The sequence below is a fragment of the Chlamydotis macqueenii genome, chromosome 2 (genome assembly GCF_036417535.1).
Source record: "Chlamydotis macqueenii isolate bChlMac1 chromosome 2, bChlMac1.mat, whole genome shotgun sequence".
Classification (NCBI taxonomy): domain Eukaryota; kingdom Metazoa; phylum Chordata; class Aves; order Otidiformes; family Otididae; genus Chlamydotis; species Chlamydotis macqueenii.
Window position 1 is genome coordinate 2,243,680 of NC_141557.1, and position 24,380 is coordinate 2,268,059.

Sequence of the window (24,380 nt, forward strand, 5' to 3'; positions counted from 1 at the left end):
TAGTCATGTACAAGCAAAGGGATGAATCAGTATTCAAGACTGCGTATGTTACAGCAGCCTCTCCCTCCGACGCCACATGTGAGATGCTGAAAGGCGAGGAAAATTAACATGAGAGATGGAAGAGGGAGCGTAGGGAAAAAAAAAAAAGCCAGGAGAAAGATGAGGAACCCAGCGGGATTAATAAGGTAAGGGCTCCCTCGCTCACACAGATGTAAGTCACGGAGTCAAGGGACCTGAGCTCTATTCCCAGCTCAGCCACCGAGGTGCCACACAACTTCACAGCATTACTGTGTTTTCCTCTCTGCCTTGCACTTCCACCTCCTCTTTTGATTTGCCCAGGTTAATTTGACAAGTTCTCCTCCATGTCAACTTCAATCGCAGCCGGGAGACTGGGGCTAGACATTAGGAAGAGCGGTCTAACGGTAAGGGTAGTGAAGCATGAGGACAGATTGCCTGGGGAAGGGGTGGGAGCTCCGACCTGGGAGGTTTTCGAGAACAGGTTAGACAAACATCTGTCAGGGATAGTTTAGGCAGAGTGGATCCTGCCTTTGGGCAGAAGGGTGCCAGGTCCAAGTCTGGTATCTATGATTTTAAGGTTTTCTGGAGCAGGGGCTGAGCCTGACAGTGCATCTAGATATCAGTTTCATGCAAAATAAGAAGAAGTGAGGTTTCTCATTAGAAAAATTAAGCCTTTTGTAAGAAAAAGAAAATCTCGTACACCAAGATGCACCCATAATTATGCTGGCTTAACTTTTTTGCTACGCCCACTGGATTAGATAAAGGTTATTCTGACTTACACCAGCCAAAGAGAAGAATCGTGCCCCATGTTGTTCTGCTGATGGCCAAAATATCTTCTTTACTTTACCTGATTTATTCAGTAACTGATTTTCAAAGACATTTCCTAAGGGCTCTTGGCTGTTTTTTTGTTTGGTTTGTTTTTTTTTCCCTGCACTTCACATATCATCTACTCCCACTCACTTCATAGAGCATCAGCAGTGCTGCCGTCGAGGGAGCTTACATTTAACAGCAAGAGAGGAATCTTTAGCAGCTCCCATCCCAAAAGACTGCAGGATGTGTGGCTTTGATTTTGTTGCTGTAAGATAGGCAAGGATGAAAGCGATGTGCAGTGTCAGTAAACCCTTAAGGTACTGGGTTCCACCAGCAGTTTGGCATATGCCTTCCCCTCCCACTAAAATCACCGAAGATGCCGTGGGCAGAACAGGTCATCATTCTTCCTTACCCCCTCCCTGCAAGTTAATATGCTGGATAAGGAGCCGTGCGTCGTTCCCACCAACTCCAAAGTGCACACACCCATAGCTGTGGGGCGTGGATGCTCTTTAACAACCTGCAGCAGAAACTATCGGAGCATTTAGGATGCAAAATCAGGAATAACGTCGTGTCCAGTCGCCCAACATGAAGGGCTGGTGTAAGAGCAAACAGGCATTTGGTGAATTAAAAGCAGTGAGAAATAGAAGTATACGCTGGAATTGCAAGTTTTCTTGCAATCCGGGTAGCAAGGCTCTGGAAAAGCTCCGTAACGTGAAAAAGAAGAGGCACAAGTGCCATAATGAAGTATAGCCTGAGGAAGGGAATGCTTCGTCAGAGTAAACGTTATCATTTGGCTTAAAATGGGTTAACATAGACAAACCCAGAGACAGAGATGAAAGCTGGGTCAAAACCCATAGCACCTGCCTCTTCTTCCCACTCACTCACAGCCCCATCTCTCTTCAGAGAGACTCCGATCCCCACCCGGAGGTTATTCACGTTCTGGGTGCCCATCGTTTTCCTTGCCTGGGAAGGCAAGGCATACACAGTTCAGACTGGAAGGGTTCATCTCCATAGGAGAGAGCATCTCTGCACACTTCCAGCTCCTCTCGCCACGAGGGCTGACGAGCGTGTGGCACGGGGCTGGGCGAGAAAACTGCATCTCTCTAATTAGGTAGGTGGGCGTTATTCCAGCTTAAGAAACCTGGGAAAAATAAGGTAAGCATAAGATTAATGAAATTGGTTTGTCTTATGAATACACATTTTGTCTGGTTGAGGAAGTTATCTGGAGGTGTTTGGTATCCTTTGCTTCTACAGCAGGTTTTCTTTTTTGAGGTAAAGTAGCTATTTCTTGCTGCAACAACTGTGCTGCCATTCTGATTATGGAAGAGATTATGTGGCAGCAGGAGAATTGAGTTTTGACAACTCTGTCTTCAATTTTGAAATCATTTTGAGGTCACTGGTTCAAAAATCGGCACGGTTCAGTGAGGAACAGAAATGTCTGAGAGTTTCTCGGTGGGCCTCAGAAAACCCAGACCATTTCCCTTACCCGGGCTGGATGTTCCAGTTGAAGACAGCTTGCTCCTTGAGTTGGCTCCTCATCGCTGCGGTAAGAACATGTGTCTGCACTGCAGGATGAGAACTGCGTGATGCCCGCTTCACCGGTGTGGGCACGGGCACGTGGGTGGACGGTTGTCCATGACAAGTAGCCCATTCACGTTGGCAAGGTAGACACTGTTTGTGTGTGTGAGAGCTTCACTCTTCTAAATCGTAGGTAGATAAAAGTTATGGCTCTTTTATTGTTGATATTATTTAACCCCTGTCTATCATTTGACAGTGAAGCTGACAGAAAACTTCCATTTATCTCATTTCTGTGGTCTTACTCTGACAAAGAGCTCATGCTCTTTGTCTTATTCTGGGGGTGGCAGATTGCCAGGTGGTCTCCTAGTCCACGATTCACCTTGTATGTTTTCACTTGGCTTCCCAAATCAAACTGATGGCACAGTCCAGCAGAATGACAGAATTACTCTTGTGGTTGCTAAAATGAACTGTCATTAGGACATCTGCCCAGCAAAGGGTGAGCTCTAGTTTGAAAGCATCGTGGTGCAGATCCTTTTCTTCAATTTTTGAGTACTAGGACTCATTTCTCCATGTCTGGGACCAACACCAGGCTGATCACCAGTTCACAAACTTGTTTTAGCCACGCTATCAATGCACAATGGTACATGGATGGATTTTTTTTTTCACTTTTTCTGTTGTGTTTAAGCTTTAAGGCAATGCCTTTCTAAGAAGCATTGGTCACAGCTGGTCAGAAGAGTTCAACCAGTAGTTGGTCTGTTGGTCATAAATAAGAGTTCCTGCAAAGGCTTGGCCATAAAAGGTCTATGCATGACAAAGTTCGGGGTCTGCACCAACTTATCTAGCAGATGTGTTTACAGAAGGTATAACTATTTCTTTCAAAAAAGGGTGGTGTATTTCAGCTCTTGTGGTTACTGTTTTGGTTGGGTCAGCAGGTAGAGTTCTTCGTTTTCCCAGCCTTAGAAGATACTCTCCTTGCCGTAGCGTCCTCACATGCACTCCCTCTGTGATGGACAAGTACTGAACACAACTTTAGACAAGTGTTCAATATATTTAGCTCCCTTTTCCGCTTGCAAATTATACAAAAGCTTCAACCATAATCAGAATATCTGTCATCCGGAGCTTATCTGCTGACTTATAATTGCTTGCAAATCATCATCCAGTCTGTGTCCGGGGCTTTGCAGTTTTCTTATTCCTCTCTGTCTAAACAGATCTGCAGTTCCCATTGCTTTAGCAGCTAGCTGCATTCTCAAGTGCTTGGGGTTACAAAGCAGGGAGATAACGATTGCTCTCCTTTTCACAGTTGGGCAACTGGGGCAAGGGCAGAGCAGATGAGCAGTTGGAAAGTCATCTTGTTTAGATCTGAGCCCCTTATTCCTCAGAAACCACAGATCCAGCCTCCAAAAAAAAAAAAAAAAAAGATTGCCAAAACCTGCTGCAGGGTGAGCAGTTCCCCCAGCACTCAAAACCCCCTCCCTTCTCCAAATTGAGCCTGTGAAGCAAAAACTTCTGCGAGCCGAAAAAAAAAAAAAAAAAAAGCAGCTTAATTGCCTCAAATTGATTCCCTGGTTTTATTAAGATATTTGCCCAGCTCTATTATAGTTAATTATTTGTATTACAGCAGACTGTGAGGCCCCGAGCAGAGATGAGGGCCCCATTGTGCTAAATGCTGTGCGAGAACATCACAACAAAATCGCTCCTTGCCCCAGATAGCTTAGGATTACGGGCAGAGTTACATTGGAAACACACCTCAGCTCACCCAAACACCTTTTAGGAGAGCCTAACGTGGATTCTGAAAGCCAGAAAAAGGGTCCCATCCTGAGAGCCTGGGCTGCTTTTGTGGTGCTTGCTGCCTTCTTGCTGAGATCCAGTGGGAAAAAAAACAAGGGAGAATATTGAGAGGCAGCTAACGGAGGAACCCCCGACTTGGCCAAGGCTTCATGATGGGAAGGGTTGGGAAATAGAGAAGAGGAAAGAAAAGTGGGGGAAACAAAACAGGTTCCTGTGCTGCTTTCCCCTTCGCCTTTCGTTTCTGCTCAGAAGCTCAGCTGCGGGAGGTTCCTGAGGGAGCTCTTTCCCCCGGGGATTTTCAGGCTCATTTTGCAAGCACAAAGCGTTCCTCTCTGTTCGGGTGAGCACTCAGATGAGCACCCGGCTTTCAGCTAGGACCTGGACCTGCTGCCACCGCCTTCCTCCGCTTCCCAGCCCAGGCGAGGAAGAGGAGCAAAAAGGGCAAAAGGGGAACATTACGCTTCTCCTTCCCCCTCCTCCTGCCCCGCTCCGCAGCCAAATCTCTGCGGCTGCACCTCGCCCACGCACATGGGAGATCTTGCTTATCAAGGGGTCAGCACCGGGGGAGCTTTTCCACACCTGCAAATGAGCGGGGAGAGTTTTGAGGCCTTGGCGCCTTGCCGGAGGTGATGCTCGGGGCTGGGAGCGTGGCAGGTTTTGGATGAAGTCCTGATTCCACCGAGGGTCTTGGCTGGACCCTGGGCACGGCTGAGCTCTGGGTGACCCTCTGAGGATGCTCAGGAGGTGCCTTGCAGAAAGGCCGCGCATCTCTGCATCGCCCACCTCTTTCTTACAGCTTTTCCCTGCGTCGCAACCCAGGGCTGAGAAAAAGGCAGCAAAGGACAGCCCAAAACCGAGGGAAAATCCAATTGTTTCCAAACACTAAACTAAGGACTCAAGCAGAGCAGGAACCTCTGGAGATAACGCGGTGTCTGTGTGTGTGTGTCTGTGTGTAAAACGGCCTCGCAGAATCCCCCAGCTTTAGCAGGGCTTTGAAAAAGATCTGGGTGGCGATTCAAAATCCAGGTTACGACCTGTGACCTTCGGATGAGAAATTGTTGCCATTTAGGATGTGTTAGGAGGTCCATCCTTTTCATCAAATGCGTGTTTCTTCTTGCTGCGGGAGGCAATCACACCGGTATATCATTAACTCGCAGAAAAGGAGGCTGTAAAAGAAGTTGATGGGGGACCTTAGCCCACACCCTGCTGGGGTCTGCTCGGAGCACAATATCCCAGCGACCATGAGATTAAGCTAAAGAGAAAAGTGAAAATGCTTTTCACGATTCACACGCCCTTTAGATTGTTTTATTAAACCATTTGAATAGGGATTTCCCTTTCGGCCGACAACGGGGCCCGGCCAATGCATAGTTCTAGGTTGCTATGACTTAGTTGGTGCTGGCTAATCACAAGTGAGGGCAAATTTCATATAAAATATCTCGGGCCATTGTCAACCTAATGCGGCGTGACAGTGCCAGCACAAAGGGGGATTCATTCACCCCAGCAGGTAATAAGGACGATTTGCCATACCAACCAGGCAGTCTCGAGGGGGGCTGTCAAATACGATCAGAGCAGCGAAATGGAGCCTCGCATTCCATTCTCAGGTGGGCGAAGGCGATCCTTTTGTTTGGCCATGTTGCTTCTGATAACAGAATACAATTTTTTTTTTTTTCTTCGCCATATACTATTGACCAGAGGGGCTGTTTTCCATAGCGGTCTTTGGGGCTTGTCTTTTTTTCTTGCCTTTTTTTTTTGGAGGCCAGAAGGAACCTCGATGATTCTTTAACCTGGAACGCACCCTGGAGAATTTCACCCCACTCCTTTTCTGCCTTCCCCTTTCATTAAGGACTCCATCCTGCCACAATGGGCACGCTGTATCTCTGCTAATAACCCCCAATTGGCACACAGCTTCCTTTTGTCTAAAGCCTCCCAGGGACATCGGCCATCGGGGAGACGGCAGGTCGGGGTAATTTGGGGCGGTTCGAAGGGCCGAGAGAGAACCGTGCTGTTTCAGGATTCGAGACGGCGATGAAATATTCAGAAGAAGGCATTTATGGGATGGCGGGAGTGGGGGGATCAGACACCCAGTGTTTCACACATGACCAAGCCAACATAAAGGTAGATAAAACGTGCTTGCATTAAGCAGGGTAGGTAGGGAGGCATACATGGCAATGATTAGATTGATGGAGAGATAGGGCAATAGAGAGATAGAGGGATGTGTGCTTTGCAGGCATCAGGCTTGGGTTACTGATACCAGACTGTCCTGCTGATTTGCCTATCTTGGGGGTCTGGTTACCTGCGATCACCTGGGGTTATTTTGACAGTAGCTAATTAGCGAGAGCATTCCAGCCCTTGACCCACCCTCGGCTTGAAGGGCAGTGGGGAGCACCATCCCTGCTCCCAGCGATACGCACCAGGCTCCCAGGTTTCTCTGGCAGCTGACAATCTGGATCTACCTGTTTTGCGAAGAGCCCGAAAGGTTTGGAAGCACGAGCACCGCACTGGAAGTTGCAGCTCTATTGTGCTGGGTGCAATGATAACCATAAGCAACAAACATAAAAAAAAAAAGTGGAAAAAAAAAAAAAAAGGAAAAAACCCCGCTGTTCAGATGTTTTAGGGGAACTTGGCCTTCAGGATTTTACAAGCTGTGTTAATCCAACCTCCTTCAATCCAGCATTCCCTCTTATCTGTATCGCCTTCATGTTCCCTGGCAGGAATTGCCCATTTAATAATTTCCCTCCAATGATCTGAATCACAGCTAATCTGATCAAATGTCTTTCTAGGGCCTTTCATCTTCCCAGGGATGTGTTGACACTAGCACGCTGGTTCAGAGGAAACAAGAACTCAATCAGAACTTCGTTCAAAACACAGATGGGACCCAAACCTAACCTTTCCTTTAAGATATGCAAAAGTGCGGTTAGCTTCTTGTTATTATGCTTCGCATTTGCATAAGTCTTTGCATTTTGGGGCCTGATTTTTAAAAGGATAAAAAAAAAAAAGTCAAACAAACCCCGGAGCTGGATTTTGATGAGAAACAGTGCAGAATCAGCTGGCCATGGAGTTAGCATGGCTCTCTGTGAAGAAGGGCATAGGCTGTGGCGTCACAAAGCACTTTGTTGTCCAAAGGCTCCTGTGCAATCGTGCTCTTCTGTACAAGATTGATGAGGGTTTATACGGCTCTGGACACATCTTCTCTGCGCAACGCAGAGCTGCTCTTCAAAGTCCTGCAGCTCCTGCTAAGACCCACAATGGTCAATATGAGGTGCTGATAAGAAAGTGGCCATGTCCACACAGCTCAGCACAGAGGCAGCTCAAGGTACTGATGTTGTACTCAAAGACCCTATGGAAAAAGAGTGATCTAAGCATAAGCATCACTCCTAGGGTAATCATGCAGTACTGGCTGAGGAGAAAAGTCCTCCCTTTTGCCCCTCTCCTCGGTAATGTTCTAGGCCTGAAAGGATGCTCAAAGCTCAGGCTATAGGGTGTACGTTGAGATTTCTGTCTCTATCCTATATAGACAGTATGCCAGATGTTATTTGTGGTGTCCATCAATAGTGATCACTATCCGATTGCATCTATGAGTGGTTTTTTATGTGCCATGATACGTGATTTTTTGTCCATTTTTGCAAACCGGGAAACTGAGGCAGAGTTTTGGAGCCACTCATGTCCAGAGAGGGACTTTATGCAGCATTTGTAGCCCACTGGGTGAGGCAGTCACCAGGCTCTGATCTTCCTAAAACCTCCAGAATCTTCTCAGAGTAACAACAACGACTTCCTGACTGATGAGGCTGTGATCGAGCAGAAACCCAGAGTCGGGGAACTTGGCTGCTTGGTGTTTAGACTTGGGAATGACACCAAGAAAAGAAATGAAAGGTTTAAAGAAGCTCAGGATCTCTTCTTAAAGCTTTGACTTTGGAAAGCATGTTCCAATATTCTCAGTATGAATACAGCACATGCTGTCGAATTTGGGAATGTGCTCTGTGGAATGATTCGCCCTCCCATTAGAAGCCTGACTTGTGCCTTCCTCTTAGAGTTCTTGTGTTGAGTGCATCCAAGGCCACAACTTGCTCCTCTCCACCTTCGCTAAGGGTTAGCAGATGCATCTTTGAAAGCAAACAGCAAGTGTGGCACAAAGATCCATTTTTGGGGTAAGGGGGTCATTGAGGAGCTTTCAGTGGCAGGCCAGGAGATGCTGTTGCAGGAGGCCAACATGTTGAGGTTGGTGAGGATGCGTCAGGGGAAATATGAACACTGGAAACAGGAGCCTCTCCAGAGAGGAGCTGGAGGAAGCTTGAGGCTGAGCCAGCCAGCTTATGTAAAAGCCTTTCAGTTGGTTTATCTGAGATGGGATCCTCTATTGCTACAATCGAGAGGAATGTGGTGAAACTGAAGTTCGCCTGCCTCCAAGGCCAGGAAAGCCAGTATTTTGTTTCCAACGTTCCCAGTATTTTCCCCACGAGCGATGTCAGGCTCACAGCAGTCGTGACACCTCTGTGATCCTCCTCCTCCTCTGCGATGGGAACAATGCTTCTTCCCCTCCAGCGCTTGGGCACTGTCTCTGCAGCGTGGATGGATCTGTCAGCCGGCGTGTGCCAAGGGGTTCCCTGTGCTCCTTCTTCGTCTGGTGCTGTGCCAATATTTAATAGTTTTGATTGGCAAACGGTTTTCTTCCTTGTGATCATAAAAAAAAAAAAATTTAACATTTCTTTTCCAACCTTCCCTCCTCCTTTCCCTGGGGAGAAATATGTCCTGTACTCTGAGATATGACCTTTCATTCCTTAGAATCATAGAATCATAGAATGGTTACAGTTGGAAGGGACCTTTAAAGCCCATCCAGTCCAACCCCCCTGCAAGGAGCAGGGACATCTCCAACAAGATCAGGTTGCTCACAGCCCCGTCCAACCTGGCCTGGAACGTTTCCAGGGATGGAAAGTGTAAAAAATGTCTTCCTTGTATCTAGTCTAAATCTACCACCCTCTTTTAGTCTGAAACCATTACCCCTCGTCCTAAAACAACAGGTCCTACTGAAAAGTCTGTTCTCATCTTTCTTGTAAGTCCCCTTTAGTGTGAAGAGCATCGTAAGATGGGGGACATCATCCTCACGTCCTGACGTTCTTGGCTGTGAGGGATCTGCTGGTGGTCAAGTTTATCACAGAGGCTAGCAGGGCTGAAGGGGCTGGACAATCTTCTTCTCCTGGTATCTGGGACAATTGCCTATCCTGCACACAGATTTCAGGGCCAGCAGGCAGTGGGGTTCATGTTCATGTAAGCCAATAGTGATTTCTGCACATGTTTTTCCAGCTCCCATGAGCTCTGACTTACCAGTCCCATTGGATTTCACTTCTGCTATTCAGAAGGTAGCGGTGCCTGCAAGGCTGTCAGTGTCAGCCTAAGGAAACCCACTTCCCCTGAGAGCCACCATCTACTTAACATCTGATGAGGCTTTGGCTTAAGGTAGCTCTGAGAGGTACTCTTCAGAGCTGAGATCCAGCCTGGGCTTCAGTGCAGTTGCAAATACTGAGCAGGCTCTGACTTTTACTTCAGCTCCCGATTCCATCAGGAGGAGCATTTGGTATTGATCTTTTCCGGCCTCCTTCTTTTCCACCCAAAATGGTGCAACACGACCTTTCATTCAAGCCTTTCTGGCTTACCTTTCACCATCAAGGTGTTTATGGGTGACCATCCCCACAAGGGAATGCCACAACTCTCCTCTCATGTCTAGGTAAAAGTGGCTTTGTTGATGGATTCAAGGAGGAAACCACAATGTGTTGATAGCAGCTGGGTAGTCCTCTTTACACTCCAGTCAAAAACAAAATTCACTTCACCTGGAGTAAAAGACTGGGCTTCCAAAACTCCCAAAGCTCCCTTTACAATTTATTCACCATCTTCCTCCATTGAAAAACACCTTTCTCCCCTGCAATCCCTGTGATGTTTAACCTGCAAGAAGGACCCTGACCACAGTAATCAGGGGGAGATGAAGCTGTTAGGACAGGCCTCCAGTGTAAGAGACAGGGCTGTACTAGCTCCAAATACCAGAAACTCTAGTCTGCCACAAGTTTTATTTCCAGTTTCTTGGTTCTTGGGGTTTATTTAGATTTTTTTTTTTTTTTAATCCAGAGTCAATGTAGTGTCAACTGTTGTGCAAATCCCAGCATGAGAGCTGTGGGTTTGTATCCCCTCGGGCCAAGGAGGGAATTTAAACCCTTTCTCACACTCCCTGGGTACATGCCCTACCAGACAAATGTTGGAAAGGTTTTACACCTTCCGCCCCTCAGAGGTGGATGTCTGAGTGTCTGAAAGAGCTGACACAACAGGTAGCTCTCTCTTGTCTTTTAGCTTTGAAAAGCTAAGCTGAGAAAAAACCACCATGCCTGGTCCCTGCAGTCCTGCTAAGCAGATATGATATTTTCTCCATTTTAGCCCACATTGCTAAGTGACTTTCCCAAGACCACTCAAGAAATCTTCAGTGTCAGAAGTTCAAGGCTTGAAGCCACACCATTGCAGTGTCTTTCCTAGCGTGGAACGGGGAGTAGGATCCTCTGTCCAAGAGTAGACATGCTAACGATGGCTGGGAGGAGTGGTTCAGATGTGGGAACTCTTTCCTTCACTATCATATGTCTCCTGGAACAATCTGTGACAATTCTATGACTTTCCATGTTGTTTATACATTGTCCACCCTAAAAAGGCATTAAGACATTGCTTCCCTCCAAGGGCTATGTTTCAGAAAGGATGGTGACAAGGTCCCGGGTAGTAAAGGGCTGTTGTCATGGGAGGTTTGTCTCCACACAGTAGAGCCAGTAGCTGTCCTGGAAACATTGAGGTTCCCTTTGCAAAGGATCTTTCACACCTTCAGGAGGACCATTTAGAAAAGTGTCATGCTGATTGGAAAACGTAGAGCAACGTCCATCTCCACTGCTTGTCTATCTGTTCTCCAGCTGCTGAGGTCTGCTGCCTTCCTCACAAGATGTACAACCTAGAACCACCTCAAGCAAGACATCTTGCTTCCTTCCTTCCTTCCTTCCTCTCTTTCTTTCTCTCTTTCCTTCTTTCTTTCTTTATTTTTAGACTGCACAGATCTCACTGCTTTCTTTTAAAGAGCAGCTGGAAACAGCAGTGCTCCATCTCTAAAATACCACCTAGTTCTTCGAGCTGTGCTCCAGGACACAGGACTTCCAGCTTCAGCTCCCAACACTTCCAAAGTTGGATTGTGTTGCCCTGTCCCAGGAACCTGCCGTTACCACCAGGCTACTGTGCAGGGAAGAAAAGAAAGATGTAGGTTGTCAAGAGTGAGGACAATAGGGCTCAGTACTATGGTACAAAGGTGGTAAAATGGGATGGTATTTTGGTCTTATTTAAGACCAAAATAAACCATTATGTTCTTCCTTCTATATCACCGTAGTCCTTCCTCTCTCATATTTGGGATATCTACCTGACCTAGGGTTAATCATTTAGTCATTCAGAGAAGGAGTCAGGGAAAATAAGTCACTGTCTGGGCAGAAGAACACATGAGAGCAGGTTTCCTATATTAGACAGTCAAGATATTTATGCCATTATTCATTTGCCTTCCTCGTCCCACAACCTGATGATTCTGTTTGGCTCCAACACCTTTTGCCCACTCTCCAGACAGCACTGGATTTAGTGTTGCAGGCTCCTGAGGATATAAGCAGGGTTGTCCTCAGGTGTATGGATAAGGAAGCAGAGGCATGGACTGACTAAAGGATTTGCCCAAAGTCAGGTAAAAAAGCCCCGCAAAAGCAGGAAAGCAAATCTTATGTTACCTCATCCTCAGACCTCTGGATTCTTATACTGATGCTGACCAGCCATGGGTTTTTGCATCTCAAGCTGTTTCTGCTGCTGAGGCAGAGTGGTCAGAGGTCTTCTGCAGGCGACATTCAGGTTCCCAGCTTCACCAACGGGGCTCCTTAGGAAACCATCTCCAGAAGTGACCAGTGACTTGGAGAGCTCTGCATGAGCGGGCGGCTCCAAAGCATCCCTAAATGCCCTCTCTAAGTCTCAGTGCCTTTTTCACTGACAGCCAACCGTCTGCAAAAGGGTCCAGAGAGGGGTACCTTGGAGCACCAGCTCTCCAAGTCTCTAAGAGCCCTGCAGGGAAACTCAGGAGTGGGCAGGAATTAAACAAGCTGAAGCCAGAGCTTGGGTGACCTCGTGTTGCACTGAAAACAAAGTGGTTAAAATGCTCTTAAGTCAACATCCCCATGAGGTATTAGTCCCTATTAACCTCCTCCTGCCAGGTGACTTTCCAGAAGCTCTCTTCAAATCATAACGAGCTGCTTGTCTCCTGCTACCAGAACCACCCAGAGAGGAATGAGGCGACCTGACAAATACACTGCGCTTTTCTGTTATCTTTGCTAAGTCTCTTGCATTTTTATATGGCACCTTAATAACCCCTCATTTCCATTACAAGTGCATGCTTTCCTTCTGCTTATCGGTATCTCTGTACACTCATTCTCCATTCCTGCAGCCACGCCGCCTCCGGCTACAACCCGGGGAGCTCTTCAGAGCTCAGCAGGGTCAGGTCCGTTTCGTCACCGGAGGACAGTCCTGTAACTTAGGAGGTGGGGGGATGTGATTCACGCGAGGGTGCCCTTCCGTCTGCGTCAATATTGAACTCGCTGCCTTCAGTCAGGGGTAGGAGATGTAAACCCAGTGCCCTAATTTCGTGGAGTCATTAAGAGATCGGCTGCAACTTTCTCAAGAGACAAACTCCTAACCTCAGTGCCCCGGGGCCAAATTTCAGCTTCTTTGCTCTGCCTGCCTACATTCCCCGGGTAGTTACCATCAGATACAACGCTATTTTGCTTCCTGTTGTGTGCTGTTAAGTGGTGGCTGCACTCCACCCCGGGGGTGGCTGCATTTCAAAAGCAGGGGAGTGATTGCTTGGTACGCAGGCTGTAAAAGGCATTGGGCTCTTTCTGGGAAGAGGAGAGCTGAGTATAATCCGTTGCTTCTTAAGGCAAATCCTATCAAAACCCTCCTGGAGCTGTAGGCTTTGAGTAAGGGCTAGGGCTAGCGAAGAGTTTAGGTAACGGACCTGGGATTTAGGCAGAAGTGGGTATCTACAACCAAAGCAGTGCTCCTGTAACCCCTTGTTCGGCTGCAGCCAAGTCGTGGAAAATGTAGAAATTCTGCAGACCCTTTGGCTGCGTTGCCTGAAGCTCCCTGGGTTTTGGTGAGCTCTGCACCTGTATACACAGAGAAACACCTCTGTTCTGACCTAACAGCTCCTGCTGATGCCCAAGTGGGATCCACAACCCATGGACTCCTAAGCCAAGGCCACCCTTCTCATCCCCACCCAGGAGAAGGTTTTCTGCACAAACGCTATGGCTGTGGATGCTTTTCAAGGCACAGGGGCTCTCCATGGCACTTGCAAGCATCAGTTCAGCACCTACAGCACCTTCCCAAGTAGCCAAAGGCCTGGATCAGGTCTCTCCTCCTGAGCAGAGGAGGAGGTGATTACCAAAGTGATGAAAGCTAATCTATCTAAGCAATGTGCTTGAGCCAAGATAACTGTCAGATAGAAGGGGGAAGAAGGAGAATGATTGTCTTCTTCTCCTGTCCATGGCATAGCAGCACATCAAAAGGTTTCAAGATTAGCTAGACTACAGTGGGAGGAGGTGGAAGGTGTGTCAGCTGTTCTCTGGTCAAGCATTATACCTTCTACCTTCCTACCAGCGAGTAATGACATTCATCCCACCAGTTGGTTTCTACAAGAAGCCCTTTACAGATCCCAGCAATGGTCATCAATGTTCTTGGAGACACCACACCAAGATCCTCACCCCTGAGGTCTGGTTTCTGGATCCCACCTGGGCTTAGGCAAGTGCAAGATGCCAAGTCTCCAGTCTTGTTAGAATTGGACCCATCTGTTAATGCTCAAAAGCTGAGCTTTCACACAACTCAGGAACTGTGTGGTCATCAGTTGCAGGAAGCTGAGATCCTCCAGGCTGGACAGATGCTGAACAAGAGTTTTTCAAAATCACATTATGAAACTCAGGGTTCCTGCATTTTCCTTTTTGGGTTCTAGCCCTCAGTGACTTGCTAACCTCACGATGCGTATTGACATCATGTTTCAGGACATTGCTCATACCTACGGCTTGTAAGTTCATGCACGGTATTTGATTTGCATATTGTTGTATTTGGTAGTCTTCCCAAAGCAAAGCGGTGCTGCACAAGTTCTTGCTTAAGCCTTCAATCCAGCCGAGACTGCTCTGCAAGCATGCAGTTTTGTTTTCTCCCTGAGAACATGTTGGCTTTTTGGCTTGGCATATTAAACTCTCCTCATGTTAGTAAAGCCTAGAAGCATCTAGAAGGTAAAAATTAAGCCAAAATGCTCAGGGAAAGCTCAGATCAGCAAAATATGGTGCAGAGAAGGTTTGAGTGGTTTTGATGAGGCACCTCGTCAGCTGATGCAAAGCTCAGTAGAAGCTGGCCAACCTGCATCACCTGAAAATGTGACCTTCTGCCTTTATGAATCCATTAGTATTTCAACAGTGTCCTAGCCTAATAATCTGAAAGGTGTCAGAGACAACATGCTTTCTTGGCTAACTGGTCTATAGGCAAGAGGTGAGCTCCTGTGGGGAATGGTACAGGAGGTTAAGGGAGGCCAGCGATCAGAATTGTTGTGTCTTCTTAGAATTGCCTCAAGGGTTTCAGAACAGCCCTATTCATGATAAAAATGCTATTTTACTGAAGCCAAGAAGCATTGCGGTGGTATTTTCTGAGGTGTTGTGTTGAACTCCAGGCTAATTTCTCATGAATGAAGAAACATAATGAGACTAAAACCGGAGAAAAAATATATATATATATATATTTGGTATATTCCTTATTTGCAGTGCAGTTTGAAATGTTTGGTTTTAATTTTGACACACTGTAGAAAAAAAGCACTGGAAACTAAGAGAATCAGGCTAATGTTGCCCTGCCCTTCCTCATCCAACTCCAACTAGGATGAAAGGCTGTAAAGGAAGGTCTCCACAGAAACCAAGGCTCCTCAGTCCTTAACCATGAAATCTTTTTGCTGATCCTCCCCACCATCCTGAGGCAATGGGCAGAAAACGAGAGCTCATTTCCTGTCCCTTTCCTTGGCAGGGGCCTTAGTTTGGCAAGTAAGAAAAATTTTGGATAGATGCAAGATGCCATGCATTGAACAATGTCTCTAAGTGAGCTAAACAGCCTAGGAAAAAGAAGGTGGCCTCAGGATGGGGGGTGGAGACAATGTTTACTTTACATAGTGATGATTGGGGAGTATCTGGCCATCTTGGCATTTTCCTACCTTCTAGCCATCAGCAGCTCTCCCAGTCGAAGAGGAGGAGGTGCTTTACATGGTGCTGGTCCCACCACTATGGATGGAGGTTGTCATTAAGCGTAGACATGCATTTTCCATGTTATGGGAATATGGCCCAAATTCTGTGCATCTGACACCAAAATTGTAGCTTAGGGTATGACTCCAGGGTGCCATTGCCTGCAAAGTGCTGTATAGTATCTTCTATACGGCCTCTGAAACTCAGATTTGCACTGCTTTTTGTTTTGCTGTGACCCCATCCTAAGACCTTACGATGACCTTAGCCAAAATTTCTTGGCTGACCTCAGTGGGTTTGAATCAAGCCTAAACCTGCCTACACAGGAGCTTATTTCCTAGTTCAAGAGAATGTCTTTGCGGTAGGTCCAAGCTGGCTAGAGGAAAGACGAGTGTTTCCTGGCCTGCCGTGACCTTGAACAAGGTGTTCACGGGGCGGATCATAGTCATCCATGGTCCCTTCACTGGCCACTATTCATTGATTTCTCTCTTTCACAGCTACCAGGGAATCAGCCTTTGTCCACGCCATTGCCTCTGCTGGAGTGGCGTTCGCGGTGACCAGATCCTGCGCCGAGGGCTCGGCCACCATCTGCGGCTGTGACACCCGCCACAAAGGCTCTCCCGGGGAAGGCTGGAAATGGGGGGGCTGCAGTGAGGACGTGGAGTTTGGGAGCATGGTGTCTCGGGAATTTGCAGATGCCCGAGAGAACAGACCAGATGCTCGGTCAGCCATGAACAGGCACAACAACGAAGCTGGAAGGACCGTAAGGACATTTAGTTTCACCTTTCTTCATCTCCTTTTCTTACCTACCACAATGAACAGTGGGAGGGAACTGAGGGGAATAACCAAACCTAAATCTGGGCTGGTTTACATCATGAAATGATGATACCTACCTGATAGTTCTTGCCAGGGAGGTGACCTGTGAAAGCTCTATGTAAATTTACCCACCCATATGTAAATGTCTACCTTGGTGTCAGTGTTCAGATGTCTTTATAGAGAATGGGTTAAGACAGACAGGTCTAGGATGAGATTTAATTCCAACTTGAAGGAGTCGTTAGAAATAGCTCAGTTAATGACACCCTGACTGTGCCTGTCCACCTCAACTGCCTGTAGGAAGAAGGTGAGCTGTAAAGCTGGTGATGTCTGTACTGTAGACATCTGAAGTTAAGAGAGATGGACCAGAGTTTATGGGGAGGATTCAGCTTAACCTAAGTAAATGCATTTTAGTATAAACTGAGATATCCTGAAGTATCCAGCCTGTCCTTTGGCTACTACTGGGAAAGACTCTGTGTCTCCTGCAAGTCCTCTGCCCTCTTGGGACTGATGCCTTAGAATCAGAGAATCACAGAATGGTTTGGGTTGGATTGGGTTGGAAGGGACCTTTAAAGGCCATCCAGTCCAACCCCCCTGCCAGGAGCAGGGACATCTCCAACCAGATCAGGTTGCTCAGAGCCCCGTCCAACCTGGCCTGGAATGTTTCCAGGGATGGGGCATCCACCACCTCTCTGGGCAACCTGGGCCAGTGTTCTACCACCCTCATTGTAAAAAACTTTTTCCTTAGACACTCCTGGAGCTCACAAACTGCATTAGTTGCATGTTTTTAGGCCACTGAATCCTAGTTTAAGTGCAACTGTCCATTCCTCTGGGGTCACCACTCTGCTCTGTAGGCCTGAGAGTGGGGAAGAGCAGGAGAGCATTTCCCACCACCCCTCTTCTCAACACTCTTCCATTTATCAGGGAATATTTAAAGAAAATGAGAGGCAATGTGACCCTGGCCCCTCCCAGTTAAACTTGGACCATGCCTCAAAGCCAGCTAATGTGTTTTCATTTCAAAAGGTCACAGAGCAAAATGTATTAAGGGAACTGAAAGCACAAAGTTTTACCCTCATCAGAGTGACTGTCTTCCACACACTGAATCTTTTACATAAGGTGGAACAATCCCATCCAGTAAGAATGTCCGGTAGAGGACATTCTCTTTTTTACACCAAGAGTAGCCCATAAATGCCAGAAGAACGTAATCTATGGGAAACAATTTGTGAAATTCAATCACAAAGCTCCTGCTAATGGAGACCATGCCACAGCTCCTCTGAGATAACAGCATTTTTTTAAAACTTGAGATAGTTCATCCATCAGTAGAAGAAAGATATCTCTCTGTAATCAAAAGAGATTTATATGGTCTTGCTCCCTCAAGAGCAGGCTTTACACATGCTGAGGAGGACATTTGGCTGTGCAGTGAGCTATAGCAAAGCCACCATGGTTGCACTCTGCTAGGAAACAGCTGCCCTCGGGCAGGCTAGAACTTTGGTGTGAGCTCCTCAGGTGGACACCATCAAAACCCAGCAGAGTTATCCCACCTCATACCACAGGAGAGCTGGTCTGACACAGGGAATACAACCTTCCAAAATGAAATACCATCGGAAACAAAAATTGTTCACAATGGAGATGACCACAAGCAATAATGTGGTTTCCTCCAGCACAGGCCCAAATTATTCCAGGTACGCCAAAGTATTGTGCATTGCTGGTGGCTGTTGCTGGGAGAGATAATGAGATGAAGGGAATTCTGGAGAAGCTAGGTAGAGTGGAAAGAGGAGATTTACCTTAAAGTGAGAATCCTTGGAAAAATTGAGCTTTGAGCAAACACCTCTATGATCACAGGCCTGCAGAGGTTTTTTTTTATTGTAAGTCCTGTTGCTTGACATTGATTTATTCTTGGACATTTTAAAGATGTCAATGACTAGAGAGCAGATGTCACACCATTATCTGAAACCCTTCAGTTTTATAAGCCACTAGTGTTTTCCATTCTCACCGGCACTCATAGGGTAGCTCTTCCATGACTCCGTGCTCAAGACTTTCCAGCTAAACCTGAGCCATAGGCGATGTTTCATATTAGTTCCCATAGGAATTAAAATCCTACCAGCAGGCCAGAAGCTTTGATTAAGTTCAGCATGATTATATGAACCAAACATTTTGTGGTTCTCTCTTATTGCTAATTACAACCTCCTTTGTGGCGGGTGATACTCCGTAAATAACACAGGAAAGCACCTGGTGAACACCAAGGTGCTGATTCATGGCAAATCTTTTGGACTCAGGCTGGCACTAGTCTGTTCACGTACCCAGAAATTTGCTGATCAGTCTGAAAATGCAGATTATCAAGTTGCATAAGGCTGTCTCCCACCTCAGAATACTGGAGGGCAACACCTCTAGAAATCTTTAGACTAATTTCATAAGAGGTAAAAGAAGATAGTAAACTTCTGGGATCAATAATCACCTTTCCATTTATTTCAAGACAGTGTTTTATGTTGAAGTCTAAGCCTTTCAAAATCAAAAATTGGGGTCCCACTTTTTTCTTTGAAATGGTTTTAGGAAAATGACGTCTGGCTTAAAATTGAAAATACATTGCTTCTCAGGTTTCTGAACATAGCGACAAGGAAGGCTAGAATCTTATTTGCTTAATGAAAACATATATAAAAGATAGAATTCCAGACTAAACTGTTAGGTTGTTTCATCCTTTAATTTCCAATGGAATAGCTGTATATTTCACTTTTGAAAACATTGTTTTAGAATATTTCTCTCTCCTTTGCTTCTCTGCCTTGGTGTGTCTGAATTGTGTTCCTGGGTGACAGGACTGCAATATTCACCCATGAACGTTGATAAGAGAGAAGCCGGTACACACAGAAATCACTTCAACCCTTAGTGAAAGCTCGTGGTAGATGCTTACGGTTGGACTGGGCATCAGAGGTAGTTACTGAAAACAATAAAGTTACAGAGGTTTTATCTGCCTTAGAAGCAGCATCTGTGCAGGGCATTGGCTGGAGGATAAGGTGATTTTTGTCCACAAGTGTGTAAATATATATGTGAAAACACTGTCATTCTTTAGGAAATCCTGGCTAAATAGCAGAATGCAATATGTGTTTTGATTGCAGGCTAACGTCTTCCTTCTTCTTTGCCTTTCCTCTCCTCTTTTTCAGTCTATTATTGAACTCATGCATCTTAAGTGCAAATGTCACGGCCTCTCAGGCAGCTGCGAAGTGAAGACCTGCTGGTGGTCTCAGCCAGACTTCAGGGTCATCGGTGACTACCTCAAGGACAAGTACGACAGCGCTTCTGAAATGGTGGTGGAAAAACATCGAGAATCCCGTGGCTGGGTTGAGACCCTTAGGCCCAAGTACAACTTCTTCAAGGCGCCAACTGAGAAGGACCTGGTTTACTATGAGAACTCACCAAACTTTTGTGAGCCCAACCCTGAGACAGGTTCCTTTGGGACCCGTGACAGGATCTGTAATGTCACTTCCCATGGGATTGATGGTTGTGACCTTTTGTGCTGTGGCCGTGGACACAACACGAGGACTGAGAAACGTAAGGAGAAGTGTCATTGTATCTTCCACTGGTGCTGCTACGTCCGCTGCCAGGAGTGCATACGAGTCTACGATGTCCACACATGCAAATAAAGGAGGCAAAACCCTTCACTGGGCTCCAAGTGGAGAAACGGTTTCGAGCCTACTTCCTCTGAGGTTGCAGACATGAGAGAAGTCTACTTTTTTGATATTGAAAGAATAAAAACTTTTAAAAAGGCTAAAACTGGTTGGATAGAATAGGTCTAATGACTTCTGGGCTATCCCGAGGTACATCTGGCAGTCACACAAGTTACGCCCCAATGATGCCTCCTGTAGGAGACAGCGGTTTTTCAACCAGCTGGCAACACGGAGCAGGAAAGAAGAGCATCAGCAAAAGCATGGATTTGCTCTGCTCTCTCCCACCTGAAGTGACTCGTGTGATTAAGTGCCCTTTGAAAGACTTGCATCTTCCTAAGTATCTCCTTTTCCCTCAGCCGGGCAGAGGCTGTGTTGGACAGCAGCACTAAGCTTTCTGAGATCTATCTACGTACCCAAATGGCCAGACTCTGTATAATATGAGCAACAACAAGAGCAGCAAAAGAAATAAAAGCAGATAAATTAATGATTTCTTTTTTAAAAAAAAAAAAAGCAAATCCTCCTTTGCTTTTGCCCTGGAACCACAGAATTATACAAATATATAATAGAGCTGTAGTTTGGGCAGGCTCTTCACGTGAACTTTTTAGCACAGTAGTTTCTGCCAGTTTTGACATAGGATGCAGTGACACCTGTAGAGAGGGAGGGAGGGAGGAGGAGAGGGAGAGAAAGAGGGAGAACCGCTGATGGTTTCCTGCAAATACCCTGTTGGCACACAGGTGATGTGCACAGTACGGAAAAGTTCAGTGCCTGATATGTGAAGTGAAGAGGACTCGATGTGTGCATTGAGAAGGAGACAGTCCCACGAAGGGAGGTGTTGCTCCAGCTGTACCGGGGTACATGGCTCAGCCAACAAGCTTTTTTTTGGAGACATGGGGTGCAGAGCAAGTCTCCTGGGACTGGACACTCACTGCTGGGCACAGGACATCCAGCTCCTCAGCATCCTAGCTTGTTCCCACAGAGGAGGAAAGGGAAAGTGTTCATCCCTCCCACCTCATTAAAGAATTCCATCACCAAGAGTGGAAAGTGCACTTAGTCCATCCGCTCTCTGCACCTGATGCAGGCTTCTCCCTGGGCACTTACCAAAACCCTTAGACCACAAGTCTGCCGGGAACGTGACTCTGAAGGACTGCTTATGACACATTAATTTACATGATAGTGAACCAACCCACCACCACCACTCTCTGCCAACTGGAACTGTTTCAGACTCGAGCCAAATTTTGTTCCACACCTAATTTCTACAGCCATTCCTGTGTCTGAAAGTGGCACAGATTTAAATGCACAAAACTCAGACTCTGAAACAGACAAGAGTTCTGGGCAGTTTTGGACACAGAACCAAACCCTAACTTTGCAGCGCTGGCCCATCTCTGCCGTTCACCTCTGACTCCCTGTCTTTGTCTGCTGTTCTACTACCAGTTTCAGATCAGGATTGCCAGTTTACAGAAACAACTCTCACATCCTCTGTGTGCATCAGGACTTACTTCAGCCACGTGGGTATCACGCATGAATCTCAGCCCGTCACCTTGGTATTTACAGCATTGTAACTCTGCTTCGGTTATTCCTGGTCGATCCTGGCATAAATGAGTGGTGAATCAAGCACGGAGTTGTAGCCTGTTTAGCCTCAGATGCACTTGTCCTATGTCCTCTTTGCCTTACCCATATCTTTGGGTTCTTATCCTGGGAAAAGGACAATGGATTGGCATTTTTTCTCTCTCTTCAGTACAGGAAAGGAAATGGGACATGATCTAACTCCCAGTGACCCGTAAGAGTCTTTTCATGGCAATGTAATCATGGCTGTTGGCTAGTTCACACCTGGACATCTACGTAGAGAAATCGGAGTGCTCTTCTCTCCCTGCACGTCAGCTTATTCCTGGGAGCCAAAGGAGGGAGTACGCAGAAGAGGCAGGGAACAAACAGGGTTTAATCCATTCAGAGAGAAAGCAGGAGGAAATTATGCCTCCGAGGGTTGACTCTGACTCATGGCGTCTCCTGGGACTATTCCTAGACTGATGCAGTTTATGCATCACCCATTTGTCTCAGGGCTGTGCCCAAGGGCACAAGCAAGCTTTGCCTACTGATGGAGGCACTTCTATCAACCTGCTGCAAAGAAAAAAAAAGGTGGCAACAAAATGACCAGAGACACAGAAGGGAAGGAAGGGGAGAGGAAGAGATCAAGAGAGACAAGGAAAAAAATGAAATAAATGGAAGACAAGCAATCGTACCTGTACATACAAATATTGTACTCAATGGATGGCCACACATCAGCTGCTAGAAAGCAATAGATCACTGCAAGTTGAGAGAAAGATGGACCAATTAAGGGGTGCATGATTGATTTTTGTAATATAATCTGAGAAAAAAAGGGAGATCTGATCATTATGGCAAATAGAGAAGGAAGCCACTATGGGAGAAAATTACCACAATAAATAATATCCAAACAAAAACTGTAAAGAAAGCTAACGCTGAAGGAAACCACATATGCAGTGGAAGTTATTGATGACTTGAAAAAGACAGGACAAGGGAAGATATGTCTGGTTTACTTAATATCATGCAGTGCTAGCAGCCCCAGCCTGAGACATTAAACACGTCCCACCAGATATTTCTGTCAGTGAACAGCGAGGCTGCAAATCATTGCAGGTCGTGGTCTTTGTCAATCCATTGACTTCAGAAGGGTCGCATCAGAACTAATTTTACTGTAACATTTTTAAGCAAGATGGTTTCAAACTCCTTCTTTTACACCATAACAATGGTGTAAAAACCATAACAATGAAAAAATGGGTTGAAGGATTTGGTGCATGGGAGTTGGACTCCGACCTCAGCCCATCCACAGCATGCTAACATCCACAGGTGAAGCTCTTCAGGAAGCATGGCGGGGTGGGGGGGAAGAAAACAAATTAGGGATTTACTGAGCAATTGCCTCTTAAGATGAACAAACGGATTTTGACTGCAGCAGTCAAATTTATCTCATCTGGCCATACATGTAGTCTAAGCTATTTATCTAGTCTTCTGCTAGGGTCAATGGCAAGAAACAAACAAGTCCAGAAGGTGATTCATCATAGCCTGGGATAGTATCTAAGCTGTGTTTGGTAAATTGCCCTCTGGACATACCTGTGTCTTCCTCCAACTTTAGCTAATGACTTCATAGTAGATGATGAGCTCATAGATGAGTACAGTCTGATGGTGTGAGGTCCATCATGAGTCAAGGAGGTGAAGCTACAATCCGATCAAGCTGAGATGGCCTGGAAGTTGTACTCCTTCATTCAAAGTTGGACTCAGGCTTAAAACATCTCAGTCGTTGGGGACTTCCACCCCACTCAAGGGATTTTTAATGAAGCCTATACATTCTTGTTTCATTTTATTATGTAATTAGTCATCCATTGTGATGGTATAATGTAAGGGGTTGAGCAGCTGCTACTAAAGCCAATCAAAAATGCCTGCATGAATTCTGTTAATCACCCCAAGTGATCCAGCTGTTGCTTTAATGACATAGGATTCCCACAAGTCTTAAACATGAGCAGATATGTCAGAGACTGTACGGTGTCCAAAATAACACAAGATGCCTATATGTAGACAGTGCCAACTCAGCCTCCATGGCCCCTGGTGCCCTTCCCTTCAGTCTTCACTTCTGATAAGGTTTGTCCTCAGGCAGATGGTTTGTATCAGGGATGTGTCTAGCAGTACCAGGGAAAAGGAGGAAGATGTCCAACCAAGTAACACAGCTATAAAAAAAAAAAAAAAAAAGAAAAAGGAACATAATTCCATCCTCTTACATGCTGCTATCCAACCTTTCCTTTAGCTGAACAGATGGGTTTGATGAGCCTCATCAGTTCCACCTCCAACCTCATTAAAGACAGTGGAGTTACCTGTGAGGAGTGAATTTGGCCTCATCTCTTCTCTTTCTATGAAAGAAATGGAAAGTTTAGGAGTTTTTTCTTGTTTTGGTTTAGTTTTAGAACTTGGGGAGCTTCTCTTTCTCAGAGAAAAGAAAAACATGGGGAGGAAAGTGCATGACATTTTGTATTACTTGACCCCTGATGTATCTCTTGGCTAAGATTCAGCACCGACAGTCTTCTCCAAAGCATTTTGAAGTCTCCAGAATTGTTTCCACTCCTTATGAGGGGCTTCATGTGCAGAACTAAAGCAGTCAGGATTTAATCTTGGGAGGGGATGGCAGAGACAACCACACCACAAAATGCAGTATGGTACAGAAATCTCTAAGTTGGCACCAACCACATCAGCCCTGCAGACAGAAGTGCCATAGTCTTAGCTGAGCATCACGGAATTTCTGTTTTATCAAACCTCAGAGAGCAATTTCTTTTGCCACTCAATCTAAAATATTTTTGGTGTTTTCAGTGCATTCAGATATATTGCCATAGAGATGTTCATGGATTATAATATATTCATCATGTGTGTTCACATGCTTGTCATGCCCTGATCCTTAAATTCAAATACA

The 24,380-nt window shown here is 46.1% G+C and overlaps 1 protein-coding gene across 1 annotated transcript in view; it reads left to right on the top strand.

The window, feature by feature from the left end:
- WNT3A (Wnt family member 3A) overlaps positions 1–22,676 on the top strand; it is a 90,496-nt gene extending 67,820 nt beyond the window's left edge. Inside the window, exons 4-5 of the mRNA XM_086741698.1 lie at positions 15,941–16,206; positions 19,412–22,676. Of these exons, the coding sequence (XP_086597824.1) occupies positions 15,941–16,206; positions 19,412–19,891 (746 nt within the window). The 3' untranslated portion in view covers positions 19,892–22,676. The remainder of the gene's footprint in view (positions 1–15,940; positions 16,207–19,411) is intronic.
- Positions 22,677–24,380: the final 1,704 nt, after the last annotated feature.